The sequence below is a fragment of the Carassius auratus genome, unplaced genomic scaffold (assembly GCF_003368295.1).
Source record: "Carassius auratus strain Wakin unplaced genomic scaffold, ASM336829v1 scaf_tig00033119, whole genome shotgun sequence".
NCBI classification, from domain to species: Eukaryota; Metazoa; Chordata; class Actinopteri; order Cypriniformes; family Cyprinidae; genus Carassius; species Carassius auratus.
The window spans coordinates 1-15364 of record NW_020526050.1 but is presented as its reverse complement, the minus strand read 5'-3'; the positions used below and the strand labels follow the sequence as shown (position 1 = coordinate 15364).

The 15364-nt window shown below is 40.3% G+C and overlaps 1 protein-coding gene across 1 annotated transcript; it reads left to right on the top strand.

Annotated features, from left to right (window-relative positions):
- The first annotated feature begins 4592 nt into the window (after positions 1-4592).
- LOC113081104 (zinc finger BED domain-containing protein 4-like) lies at positions 4593-6576 on the top strand. The gene is made up of 3 exons (XM_026253145.1): positions 4593-4722; positions 5103-6059; positions 6162-6576. The coding sequence occupies exons 1-3, from the start codon at positions 4611-4613 to the stop codon at positions 6440-6442; spliced, it is 1350 nt and encodes a 449-aa protein (XP_026108930.1). The 5' UTR covers positions 4593-4610; the 3' UTR covers positions 6443-6576.
- Positions 6577-15364: the final 8788 nt, after the last annotated feature.

Sequence of the window (15364 nt, the reverse complement as noted above, 5' to 3'; positions counted from 1 at the left end):
TATTTGTAGTGAAGAACTCAGTTTAAATTAAAGGAACTGTTTTAGCAGGTGATTTATTTATGAGTTTGGTTATGGTCAAGAAAAAGAATTGGGAGAAGGTGGAGGTTGATGCAGTTGAAAAACACATGATGCACTTCATTGAATCGTGTCGTGTTCCAGGAAAGGCTGCCTGCGATTTGTGCCTCAAATCTGAGCCGGAAGCCCTAAAACGGAGGGACTGGCTGGCTATTAAATTTTACATAAAAAACCGGATATCTGCTCTGCAAAGGAAAATTTGAGCTATGTTCCTGAGCCGCAAGTATAAAGTACACCCAAAGTATAAAGTTGTAAATGGTTAAATGTAAAAATTGTCAGATTTTATGGAATTTTAAATGTAATCCCATAGTGAATGCTTTCAACATCTGGACAAAAAGGTGGTTTTGAAATCAGATGTTTTAGTTCTAAAGGTAAAGGTTCAGAGAGACGGGGTCAGTTTTATAGTTGGAGAGGGAATGAGGTTGAACATTAGCAGGTACAGTATCTTGGACACGAGATATGGAGAACAAGAGACTATTGACAGCGAGAAAAGACCGACATTATTATGAATTTTTTGCATTTTACCAAATATATTATCTTATGCAACACTTGTGCTCTTATTAATATTTGGGAGAGGATAAATTCTGATGTAGTTTCAAAATGCATGATGTACTTCATTGATTTCAGTTTTGTATGATGAAATGCTGTATCAGGTCATTGAGTCTTGTTTTAGGATATCTGGCCATTGACGAATGAAATCTATAGTAGTTATCAGTTGGTGTCGATTCTTCAGTCAACTAATTCTTCAGATTCCAGCTTGCTCTTTTATCGTCTATAGTTATAGACAAGTGTTTTCCTGTCCATTTATGTCGTCATTAGCTTATGAGCGACAGTGTTACATTGTAATGAGTTACTGATTGGTTGTTTAGTCTGTGAGAGATCCGTGAGCACTTGGGAGTAAGAAGGTGTCACAAGGAAATCCCAATACAGATACAATTTTATAAGATGCTACTGAGCTGCAGGTATAATTCACCAAAAGCACCATGCTGAAAGTAACTACACTGAACAAAAATATAAACAACAATTTTGTTTTTGCCCCCATTTTTCATGAGCTGAACTCAAAAGATCTAAGAGATTTTCTATGTACACAAAAGGCCTATTTCTCTCAAATATTGTTCACAAATCTGTGTTAGTGAGCACTTCTCCTTTGCTGAGATAATCCATCCACCTCACAGGTGTGGCATATCAAGATGATTATTCAACAGCATGATTATTGCACAGGTGTGACTTAGACTGGACACAATAAAAGACCACTCTAAAATGTGCAGTTTTATCACACAGCACAATGTCGCAAGTATAGAGGGTGCGAAACTGACAGCTCCCATCCAGTGATTAAAAGCAACAACAGGTGGATTCAGCATCATGGCCAGCTTAGCAACCTAAGGAATCACAAACAATTCAGTTTTGTTTGTGATTCATTAGGTTGCTAAGCTGGCCATGATGCTGAATCCATCTGTAAACTTCTGTGACATGAAAGACATCTGTGGCATTGTGCTGTGTGATAAAACTGCACATTTTAGAGTGGTCTTTTATTGTGTCCAGTCTAAGTCACACCTGTGCAATAATCATGCTGTTGAATAATCATCTTGATATGCCACACCTGTGAGGTGGATGGATTATCTCAGCAAAGGAGAAGTGCTCACTAACACAGATTTGTGAACAATATTTGAGAGAAATAGGCCTTTTGTGTACATAGAAAATCTCTTAGATCTTTTGAGTTCAGCTCATGAAAAATTGGGACAAAACAAGTGTTGCGTTTATCATTTTGTTCAGTGTGTATGTTTAGCAGTGTTAATAAAGAGTCTTCAGTGCAGTCACATGTCTGTCTTTTATTTCTTACTTCAACGTGTTAGGTTTCTTCTCTTTTATATTAGTTGTATGTTACTCTTTCTGAGAGGACAGCCTTTGGACAGGGTCACAGTGATTGAAATCATCAAAACTTGTGATTAACACAGTTTCATTATTTCCACTTAATAGAACATTTTTTTTATTATTCCAAATACAATTTGTATAATGCTAATAACATTGCCATTTTGCCTATCAATACAACTTTAGTTTAACTCTACTATACTATATTGTCATAATGTAATTAAACATTTACATTTAATCATTTAGCAGACGCTTCTATACAAAAGCAACTTTTCAGTAACTGATACAATGGAGGTTTATTGGTGTTGGCTGGTAAAACACAAACCAATCAAAAGGGATTATGCCACAAACAGCAGGCAGAATGAAGACAGTGTCTAAAACAGTGGTCAACTGACTTGTTTTTTTTTTTCTGACTTGTTTTTTTTTTTTTACTCTGAAGTAAAGGATATAGATTTTTATTAAATTAAAAGACAATGTGCAAAGGGCCCCACAACTACTGAATCGTAAAGGCATGGCCTCATGAAGTATGTAAAACTGGAAGTGTGTGTAGATGGACCCACAAGGAAGGAAAACCAGTTTAGGACCCCACATGTGCCGTCCCAGTCAGGTCTTGTGCAAAAGTTCTCAAATTTGAGATTATCAAGTGAGATTTGTGTTTATGAGTGTGTTCTGATATTGCGTGATTTTTTTTAAGAAGCATACCTCTTCTAGAAAAGGTGGATCCCACAAGTGATGTCCCAGTCATGGGGTCTCACAAAGTAACAAAAACAAGGATGTGTGTGTGTGTGTGTGTGTGTGTGCATGTTTTTGTGACATATCAGGACACAACTCTGTATAATGACATGGCTATGACACAGGTATTACAAGGAGAGGGTGACTTATGAGGACATTACCCATGTCCCCATTTTTCAAAACGCTTATAAATCATACAGAATGAGGTTTTTTTGAGAAAGTAAAAATGCAAGTTTCATGTGAAGGTTAGGGTTAGGGGTAGGGTTGGTGAATGGCGATAGAATATACACTGTTAAAAATCGCTGTAAAAAAACGGCCAAATTTCGACAGTAACATACTGTTTTTCAGTAAAACAGTGCATTCTGGGTAATATTCATCGTTTTCGAGAAGGTAGCCTGCTGCTATATATCGTAAATTAACAACGTTCAAAGTTGACACTCAGCGGCTGTGTTTCAAATCACACCCTACACCCTCATTCACTATTCCACATGAGTTTACTAATATAGTCCACCTAACAGAGAGAATGAAAACTAATTAGTGAATTCAGACAATGATCAACAGCTGCTGTTAACGAGTAGAATCACTGAAGAAAAAAGAAACAAGACAAACACAAGAAATACAACTGACTTCAGCCACAGCTTTAGATGAAATCAACTGAAGATTTAAACAATCAACAAACAGCTTTATCAACTTCACTCATTACTAACCAGACTGACTTTATTTCTATCAGATCAGAGATCAGAGATGAAAAAATCTTATTGAGAATTACAGAGATTTAGATGATAATGTTACTGTTTCGTCTGACGTCACCATTGTGGAGATCAGTGTTTGCTTTAGTTGGGCTCCTGACCCTTGACTTTTGTACTTCAACTTTTGTTTCATTGTTATATTTGTATCTTTATGATACATCTGTTACAGCAATATTAATCTTCATGGTCAAGTGACTATGACGGTTTCTGTCAAGCATGATCTACTAGACTGACTTGTTGCTATAATAGTCAATTCATAATTTGGTGTTGAAATATATGAGTGAATAACACTTTTCTTTTGTTTGTTTCTTCAATTTTATTAGGGATGGCTGACGCGAAACTAACGTTTCGACACAGTGTCGAGATCCCGAAGCGTAGATGTTTCGAAACACTGCTCCGAACTGTGATTCAAAACACCCATGTCACGTGACTATGGCTAAACGAAGCTTCTGCGCGTTTCATAAGTGTCTCGACCGACAGGTGGCACGCTTGCCGAGTCTGCGTTTGATTGACAGGGGCGGGAACAAACCACACAATCGCACATCTGTCTCAACTGCCACAAAGTTTAAAAGAGGAGTTAATGCACCTTCACCTCGTGGGTTTTTGTGAGAGGAGAAAGATTTTGAGATAGCGTTTACGATTTATTGACATTTATAGTGCGATTTAGTTAGTTATATTTAGGTTACATTTAAGTTAAATATATTTACTGATAAACTAAAGACAGTGACAGATAGTTAGGATAGATATAGTGACATATTTATATAGGCTAAGTTAGATATTGACAGATAGCACAGTACTTAGAGATATAGATTTTAGATAGATTCATATATATATAGATAGATAGATTCATAGATATATAAATTTATATATAGATTCATATATTAATATATATATATATATATATATATAGAGAGAGAGAGAGAGAGAGAGAGAGATTCATATATATATATATATATATATATATATATATATATATATATATATATATATATACTTTCATAAATATATAGATTCATAGATAGATATATATATATATAGACATTAATAGAATACAGAGAAATGGAGGCTCCACAGAAGAGATGCCGTAAATCTGTGGTGTGGGAGCATTTTCATTTGGAAACCCCAAATAAAGTGAGATGTATGTATTGTGATAGGCAGTTAGCCTACTTCAACAATACATCATCCATGATGCGCCATTTGAGGAGCACTCATCCTGCCATTTTGCAGTGTGCAGAGGATGGTAACATTCCCCCTGTACCTAGGCCTGCTACTGACACTGCTGGGCCATCTAAACAAGGTATACATTGTTTGATATAATATCTACTTCATGTAACACTGTTTAGAAAGTCCATAGTTTTAAATAGACTTAGGCTTGTGTCCACCAGCCTTACAACGTAACGTCAATCTTTTCCAAAACTCCCAATCATGTTGAAAACAGCTTCACTCTGAATATGTAAATGTAACATCTCACAAACTTAGTCACTGTATTACATAGATATTTTTATAGGCTTGAAGACAACATTTTGGTTTTCCTAATTGTTGTAATTTTATATTGTATTTGATCTGTCTTTGCACACTGAGCATACACTTTTCCAAACTTGAAAAAGCTTTTATTTTTTTTGAAATTTAGTTTTGTGAAAGTACTTTTAATCTTTTATCTTTATTTTCTTTTAAAAGGCAGACAGAGGGAATTGGATGAGGCTCTTGTAGACATGGTGGTAAAGGATTTGCAGCCCTTCACTATCGTGGAGGATGAGGGTTTCATGGCTTTTGTGAACAAACTTGATCCAAGCTATGTCCTCCCATCCCGGAAGGCACTTAAAACGATGGTAACCGAAAGGTACAACATTTCTAAGGAGAAGACAATGGAGGACCTAAAAAAGGCAGATTTTGTTAGCCTTACAGCTGACATGTGGTCCTCCATTAATATGGACGGATACCTTGGTGTTACTTGCCACTACACAACACCAGAGGCAAAGCTGGCAACTGTTGTACTGGGTGTAAGGAGGTTTTACCAAACACACACAGCCCAGCATCTCATGGAGGCTAAAGCTTTGCTAATGGCCGAGTGGGGAATAACCACCAAAGTTCAGTGTATGGTGACTGATAATGCATCCAACATGATCTTAAGTGCCCAGCTACTGAACCTTCGGCATGTCCCATGTTTTGCCCACAATTTAATTGTAAAAAAGGCCCTAGATCAAACCCCACTCATCAATGAAATACGACAGAAAGCCAGAAAGATAGTGGGGTTATTTAGATCTAGCTGCAAAGCAAAGGACAAGCTTGTGGAGATGCAGAGCTTGATGGGCAGACCAGCTCTGAAACTGATGCAGGAGGTGGACACAAGATGGAACAGCACTTACGACATGTTGCAGCGCTTGTATGAGCAACGAGAGCCAGTGGGTGCAGCGCTATCAAATTTAAACAGTGATACTGCTCCGCTGACAAGTTTTGAGTATAACATTATACAAGAATCATTGTCACTACTGCAGCCTTTCAAACTCGCAACGACAGAGTTGTCAGAGGAACTTAGAGTGTCTGCTTCAAAGCTCATACCACTTTACAGGATGTTGCAGCACAAGCTATCGCAGAAAAAAGGCCAATCAGCACAGGAATCAACTGCACAATTAGGTAGGCCACAATGACCATACTACTGTATGTAATGTATTGGCCACAACTGTCATATTATTTTTTATCAATATAACCAATATGGTTTGCTTGTGTTTTGAACAGGCACACACCTGCAAGAAGGTCTGCACTCAAGATGTGGTGGGTACGAGTCATTCAGAGCCTTGGCTCTGGCTACACTGCTGGACCCAAGGTTCAAAAATGTTGGTTTTGGAAATCCTGCCAAAGCCCAGGAGGCTGAAAAGCAGATCACACTGGAGTGTGCTTCGCTGATGCGTTCAAACACACCAACTCCTGGTAAGCAGTTTCACTCTTCATCTGACATTATGGAGTTATGTCATCTGAATAATTATGTGACTTATACTTCATATATGCTGTCAGTTTAGACTTAGTAACTAATTGTTGTTTTTACTTTCATTCAGAGCCACAGTCAACATCAGGCCCATCATCATCATCATCAACAACAACATCAACAACAGAAACCCAGGACAGTTTATGGGAACTTTTTGATAGTCGTATCCATGAAACCCAGGCGATACACAGTGCCACAGCAGATGCCACAGTAGAAGTTAAAAAGTACCTAAAAGATGCATTTTTGCCAAGAACCCATGATCCACTAAGTTACTGGAAAGAGAGAGCTGTGATTTTTCCTCATTTGTATGTCCTTGCTAAAAAATATCTATGCATGCCAGCAAGAGGATTGTGAGAGGATTTTTTCTAAGGCTGGAGAAATTATCAGTAAAAAAAGAAGTAGGCTAAGCCCTTCCACAGCAGAGCAATTAATATTTTTGAATAAAAATCTTAAAAAAAAAAAAAAAAAAATTAGACCAATGTGGATTTATTTGTTTTATTCATTTTTCATGACCAAAATAACCTAGTTATTATTATGATATAGGATAATATAGGATATTATTATAGGATTTAAAAATATCACCACATTAACGAAAACAAAATATTTTTATTTATTTTTAAATGGCTTGTTGTCAAAGTTGTTTCAGATAACATGGGCAATTGGCCACTAGGTGTCACCGTGGAGACGGGTGTCGGTAAAGTTTCGAAGCCTCGAAACAAATACGGCACTTTGCTTCAACTGTTTCAGTGTTTCATGAAGCCTCGCTCTGCCCACCACTAGTATTAACCAAATAATGGAGCCACAGCCAACACACTAGAAGCGCTTTCTGCTTACCTTGATGTTTGATAGCGCCAGGGAATGGCGGAAGTGCGGAAGTGACGGAAACGCGTTACCGACGCAACAATTCAACATGTGACGTATCTCAGGTAGCACATCATTTACCTTTTTATACACTCTAAAAAACGCTGGGTTGTTTTTTCAACCCAACTGCTGGGTTGAGGGCGTTGGATAGGACTTTGGGATGTTTTAACCCAAGTTTGGGTTGAAAATAAGTATATATATTAAAAAAAAAAAACGGACGCGGTTTTCGCCTCAGACACGGAGGTCTTAACTGCCTCATATAACGTTACTGAACGGAGGATGTACTTTTAATATAACGTCTGTGAATGTATTTTGTCATATTTACATAAGATTTTACATTATCTGTACTTTTTGAGGCGTTAATAGACAGTTATGGTCACGGTTACGCTCATGTTAATTTGTCTTTTTTTTCGCGGTTAAACTGAATGTATGTTTGTCTCCTAAAGGAAACGGCATTGTGTAGTAAAGACTAGCATAATTATTTTGAGGCTGTTAAAGTGGTAACTGTTAAAAAGTATGTTTTACATGTAATATTTCTTGTCGAGCTCCTGTCTTCATTGTCCTCGCGCTGAGAGTTAAAGACACAGAAGCTGTTTGTGTGAGGAGTCACAGATCTGTGTGAGGATGAGGAGGAGGTGTTCTTCTGAAGAGAGGGACAGACGGTTTAAGGAGAGTAAACTTCAGAATAACATCGTTATTTTTATTTTTACTAAGACTAAAATAATGTTTGTTTTTTTAGATGTTGGAATCCAGAGACAAGATAACTTCATTCTTTTGAGACTGATGTAAGTTAAGTTATTATTACTTTTTTTTTTTTAGAAAATTAATGTTTCTGCTGTGTCCTGCCTGTTAACTTCACATTTCTGTCTGTGTGTATATATATATATATATATATAATATATATATATATATATATATATATATATATATATATATATATGTATATGTATGTTAATATTTTATTGAAACCATTGATGTCCCTCTTTGCAGAACTCAAAATAACTGGAGTTAAGGACACAGAAGTCTGCTTGTGTGAGGAGGAGGTTTTCTCAGCTTCTTCTGAAGAGAGGGAAAGATCGTTTAAGGCAAGTAAACTTCATAATTTCATGTTATCAGTTGTTGTTGTGTTTTACTAAGAGTAAAATAATTTTTGTTTTTTGTTTTTGTAGATGTTAAAAGCAAGAGACATGGGAGAGCATCATTCCTTTGAGATTTTATGTAAGTTATTTTTAGAAAATACATTTTTCTGTTGTCTCCTGCCAGTTTACTTCACATTTTGATGCAACAACAGTGTGATTACGTGCTCATTTCATTTAGACCATTGATGTCTGTGTTTTTTATTGCAGAAATCAAACCAACTTTGGAGTTGTCTGATTTGGAGAGTCATTATTCTTGGTCTTCGCTCTTAGAGGTAAAGTTCACACAAAAAATCATTTACTTGCCCTCAAGTCATTCCAAACCTATAAGACTTTTGTCTGTCTTTACAACATAAATTAATACATTTTCAGTTTTCTCATAATATTTGTTAATCCATTTATAGTTTAGATAATCAGTATTTTCAAGCTTCATAAATATAGAGTTATTGTAGAAGTAATGTGAATATGAATACATCTTAAATTATATGATAGCAAACATGCATGTTCAAAATAAAATACTGGTCTCTCAGACCAGCAATGGAGGACACAAAAAGAGAATATTAAATATATTCATATGTTTTCCAAAAAATGAGCAGAGTTTGTATGAGTCTGGAAAAACATGGGGAGAGTAAATTATGAACATTTTAATTATTTGGTGAACTAACGGTTTGAAGAGCAGCCCTCCATCTACATGAATATTGTGAGGTATGTGAATGTCATGTCTGTTTTAATGTTTCTGTAAAGAAGCTTTCTGAAAGCAATATTTATTCAAACAATATCGCATGTCCTCACACTAGTGCTGCCATTATAGCATTCTGGAGCACTGTGGTGGACTGAGACATTAAACAACCGCACAAAGTGTTGAAACTTTAAATCCGATTATTTACCTATCCTTACGGATGTGAATACACCTCTACCTGAAGTTGGATAGTTTAATTAAATGTTTAATTTTTCAAATGTGTTTCTCTTAGGCCACTGATGAAGAGCAGGCGGTGACTGGGATGAATCCTGGTCAGAGAGGAGAATCTTCTTTCCCCTAAACAGCACTGGTTTTAAAGGAGGACGCTGCCCTGGATGATGTAGAAGATGTCAGATGCTGTGCTGATGGGGTTTCTTCATGATTACATCAGATATGCTAAAGAGATCATGAAAATTGACCGTGATGCATGATCTGTATTCATGGACTATGAAACAAACTGTAGGTGTATAATTAAAAAAAAAAAAAAGTTAAATGCTTTTTCTGTGTTGTTTAGTAGAAGAGTTTACACTCTGTCATTCATACACCTGCTCACATTCTTTCACACACACACACACACACACATGCATCTGTTAAATGTTATAATATCAAAGTTAATGTTGTGATTTATTTGTGTACTGTCATGCCAGAATAGTTGGAAAAAAACCTAACTAATTGTAAATTTATTGTATGTGTTTTCGTATATTTTTATACAATATATACAATTGAACAAAGTCCAATTTGATCTTAAGTTATATTAATCAAATGTTCAATGCTTTATGAACTCTGTAGCTGTTAATGTCATCCTTTTCTGCATTTCTTCTAACATGTTACTGTTTGACTTTTCTCTTGTTTTTAATAAATATTTTCCTTTTGATAATTATTATTTGTGTGTAAAAGTGATATTTAAAATGAACAACATTTGTAGGTTTAATGCCTAGCTCCATTTGGGTTAATTTTAACGTAGAAATGCATTGTTTCCCCACATGGCTGCACTGCGAGTTTATTTTCTGCCAGCAGGAGGCGCTAAGAGCGGGAGAGGTAGGTTTCTCCGGTAAGCTGGCAACTGCACATGCGAAATGATATCGAACATTTTCTAAATACAGTAGTTTTCCTTCTGAAATACAGTGATAAAAAAACACCCGCTCTGGTTTTTGAACCCTTCAATATAGTAATTTTAAACCATAAAAAAGGCAACCCAGCAGGCTGGGTTAAATATGATAACCCAACTGGTTGGGTTAAAATAACCCAGCGCTGGGTTTGTCCCTTTTTGAACCAGCGCTGGGTTGTCAAAATAACCCAAATTGGGTTGTTTTTAACCCAGCAGTTTTTAGAGTGTAGCCTGTGAGCGCCCTCAATTGGCTAAACACAGCAGGTGACGTAACAACTTCCACATCTACCCCTCCATTTTGCATCGGCGCCACGACGTTGGACTAAAAAGAAATGGGAAAACCCTTGACCACATCAACTCCAAGGCCTAAACAAACCTGAAATAGAGTTGGAGACCGTCTCAGAACTAGCATATGCTCCATTTCTCTCTTCTCTTACAGCCTGAGGAAGATGATGAGGATTTGAATGCTGACCTGCCCTAGTTCGGCCAGAGCGCCGAGGTACTACCACCACCTCATTCTGAGAACCTTCTGATTCTACTGGGACAGCACTTACAGGAGGAATACCTGCTGATGACAACTCCTCTTGGATCCCCGACTGTACCAAGCGCCCAACATCTCGACACTCCGTTCCTTGAATAGTCTGAGGAGTCTCAGGCACCAACATCACCAAATCAACATCATCTACCTCTACGTACTCCTGAGGATCCTCTTGGTTCTCTACACTGCCAATGCATTGCTCGAAAGGCAAAACCTCTCGCTGAACACAAGCTTTCAACAGAGAACGATGCACTCTCCTTATCTTGCTCAGATCTGTAACCGGTGCAATGATATAAACTACACCTCCCTCTTCGGGAGGGCGGACCACCTGATAGATCACTGAACTCCATAAGTCCTGGATCTTATGGCGACCCCGCACTACCTTATCTCTCAGGTAGACTAACTGACCTTCAGCCAAGGGTAGATCACGTACATGCTGGTCATGCTGCCTCTTCCGACGATCTGCTGCAGCCTTCAGCCGTTCCCGTGCCCCCTCAAAGGCAACCTGCAATCGCCTACGATGTTCCACTACCCAACTGTGTACACTTCCTGCAGCAGGTTCGGGCACCCTACCTAGCAAAAAGTCTATCGGCAACTGGGGTTCTTGACCAAACATTAGGTAATATGGGGACTCTCCAGTCACTTGGTGAGGAGTGGTGTTGTAACAAAAGATTACTTGAGACAAACAGGACACCCAGTCTCTTTTACGAGAGTAAGGCAATGTTCGCAACAAATTATGCAACGTGCGATTAAATCGCTCGCATTGTCCATTACCGGCTGGATGGTACGGGGTGCTACGAGATTTCCTTACCTGATAAAGCTCACAAAGCTAACGAATGAGCGCAGATTCAAAATTACGCCCTGGTCTGAATGAAGGCGGCCTGGGACACCAAACTTGTAAAACCACTCCTCAACCAGGACTTGTGCCACAGCCTCAGCCCTTTGGTCGTGAGTAGGCACTGCCATAGAAAATTTACTAAACACATCAGTCATGACTAATACGTTTTCTTGGCCAGAGTATGAAGGTTCCAGTACCGTGAAGTCAATGGCAAGGACTTCATTAGGCCTTGAAGCTAATAGGTGGCCCATGAAAGCACGTGCTACTGGCCGATTATCTTTAGCAAGTTGGCACCGTTCACACTCTTGGCACCAACGTGTAATATCAGCCAGCATATTTGGCCAATAGCACCGCTGCCTCGTCAACTCACTGGTGCGTTCTACCCCTTGGTGTCCATGCTGTTGATGTAACTGTGTCAATACCTCATCCCTTAAAACATCAGGCAACACTAATTGGTAACACTCTTCACCTCCGTCAGGGCGGAATATCCTCCGATACAAAACTCCTTCTCTTGTTTCTAATCGATTCCATTGCTGGAGAAGACTCAAAACTGGTTTATCTAGCTGTCGCCACTCTGCTGACCCTGGTCGCTGACCCCGCTCCCAGAACTTTATTACCTGGCTGATAACAGGATCAGCCTCTTGAATAGACCTTAAGTCCAAAGCAGAATAACCTGGCAAAGCACTAACGGCCCTCACATCTGCCTGAACTGCAACTCCTATGCCAATGGCCTGCCACAGTGACTCAGGAATGGTCACGCCAGCAGCTAACTCCTTGACTTCACCCTGGATGACTGGGTTCTGGAGGGAGAGAGCATCTGCATTACCATTACTCCTTCCTGATCTATATCTTACCTCAAAGTTAAATGCAGCCAGCTCTGCAGCCCAGCGCTGTTCTGTAGCTCCAAGCCTTGCTGTGCCCAGGTGACTCAGGGGATTATTGTCAGTGAACACAATACACTTGTGACCTAAAAGATATTCCCTGAATTTTTCAACCATGGCCCACTTGAGAGCGAGAAACTCTAGTTTCATTGAGCTGTAATTACTCATATTTCGCTCAGTGGGCCTTAAACTACGATTGGCATATGCTATTGGTCGTACCTTACCTTCAAATTCTTGAGAGAGGACGGCACCCAGACCCCCATGGCTGGCGTCTACTTCCAAGATGAAGGTTTTAGAAAAATCTGCATACGCAAGTACTGGGGTAGATGTTAATTTCCCTTTCAAGTCCTCGAATGCTGTCTGACACTGCTCTGTCCATGCATTAGTCAAACTCTGCCCTCTTCGTTTACCTGCCTTACCTCCTATCACTTCAGCCACCAGCCTATGCAGGGGTGCTGCCAATTTGGCAAATCCCTCCACAAAACGCCTATAATAACTTGCAAAGCCAAGGAAAGTTCGCAATTCAGACACCGTCTCAGGGCAACGCCATTGTGCAACAGCCTCAATTTTACATGGATCAGTTGCGGCCCCTTGCGCAGATATAACATGCCCCAAGAACTTCACTTCAGGCTTAAAGAAAGCACATTTCTCCAGCTTTGCCTTGAGTCCCTCCTTCTCCAGGCGACCCAGGACCATCTCCAATCGGTCCAAGTGCTGAGCTACAGAAGAGGAAAACACCACAACATCATCAAGGTATAAAGGACTGGCACCGTTGATCACCAAATAGTCACTCCATTAACCTTTGGAACGTGCTTGGGGCATTACAAAGGCCAAAAGGCATACGGTTCCATTCAAATAATCCAAACGGAGTACAAAATGCAGTCTTTGACCTATCTGGTTCTGAGACTGGAACCTGCAAGTACCCGCTGGCTAAATCCAATGTAGAGAACCAACGTGCCCCAGCCAAGGAGTCCAAAGTCTCCTCGATACGAGGCAGGGGAAATGCATCCCTTCTTGTCTTGGCATTTAGGTGACGGTAGTCCACGCACATGCGCAGACTACCGTCCTTTTTTTTTTACCAAAACAATGGGCGAAGCATAAGGACTACAACTTTCCCGCACTATTCCAGCCTCCAATAGCTGGTTTATATGAGTTTTTACCACCTCATACTCTGAAGGAGGAATTCGTCGGTACCGTTGACGAACTGGGACATTATCTATCAAAGGTATGTCATGAGATATCAAGCGAGTAGAACCTAGATCGCCTTCATGACCTGAGAACACCGTCTGATATTTCTGCAGAAGGGCTCTAACCTGACCCTGCTCTGGACCTGACAACACCGATAAATCAAGGGATTCGATCTGATGGGACAAGGAATGAGCACCCGCTACACTATGAGACTGAACTGTAGCAGCTAATGGCTTTTCCTCACTGATTCTGTTGGCAAACTGACCATAAATACCTCCCTCACGTTAACCTACCACTGTGGTAGGGCGAAGAACTACCTCCACTGTGCCAACATTCACTACAGGAACATAAACTGTCCCTCGATTTACCCTTACCAAAGGTGATGCTAGAAGACCAGCTGGGAGGCCTGACTCAGGGGGCTCAAACAAAACAGTACTGCCGGGGTCCAAAGCTGCACAGGTGGCAGCCACCAGCTTCATTGTACCACCTGGGATACGACACACCCTACGTCCGCGTACACGCACACTTCCAACATGAACAGAGAGTTTCTTAGCATTTACCTGATGACAATATTGCAATGCACTGGACACATCAGGCAGTTGTGTAATCACAGGTAAATCAAAGAGAGCGCTGCCATGTTGCCCAAAAAGCTCCTGATAACACCGGCTAAGGATGTTCATCCCAATACCCCAGGAACATCCAAACTCATGCCACCAGGAGGATCCCGAACAACAAGGACACCACACCCGATGACCAGCCGGCCACAAAATTCCACATCTAGCTCCAAATATCCAACATATGGAATGCTAAGCCCATTAGCGGCTCGAAGCTGTAACCATTGACAATTTTGAAGGCGATCCTGACCCCACGGTTCAAAATGTTGGCGGAAACAGCTTTCGGTAATTGTCGTCACCATCGAACCTGTATCCACCAAGCAAGGTACCGAAACTCCCCCATAAGGGCAATCACATGTGGACAAGATGAAATCAAATTAGAAACTGAACGGTGTGTGGCCATTTTACTCGAGTCAATTTCTTCCCCACCCAGGCTGTGACTCCGCGACCTGGTGGGAACTAGTTTTCCGACGGTCTGGGGGAACGAGGACGTCTATTCTCAGCTGTATAGAGGCCAGCAGTAGGCTGGGGAGGGGGCGGGAACCTCCGTTCCCCATCACAATCACGAGCAAAATAGCCTGGTCGTTGACAGCGCCTGCATATAACTGGGCCAGAATGAGGGGAACGATTATGTGACGTTTGGAACCGGGCTAAAGTTTGGGTGAGCTGATTTAGCTGTTGTTGTTGCTGTCGCCACATTTCTCTTAATTCACTGAGCTCTGACTGTGGTGACGACCTAGAAACTTCAACCGTTGTCCCACCCCGTACCCCATACTGAAGTCCATATGCTAGCGGGACAGACTGACTACGCCCTCTTGCCCCCCAGGCATCCCCTCTTGTTCCCACCTAATTGCTTCGCCGCGAACTTCTAACAAACTAATAGTAGGCTGGCGTCGTACTAGCTGCTTCAATTCTCGTCTTAGGGCACTATCCGGAACATGCTCAACAAATTGGTCACGCAGCAAGGTTTCTGTATTAAGGATGGACTGCGGGGCCCGATTCTTAACCTTTCCAACAGGCCCTAAGCGCAATAGAAAACTCCAACAGAGTCTC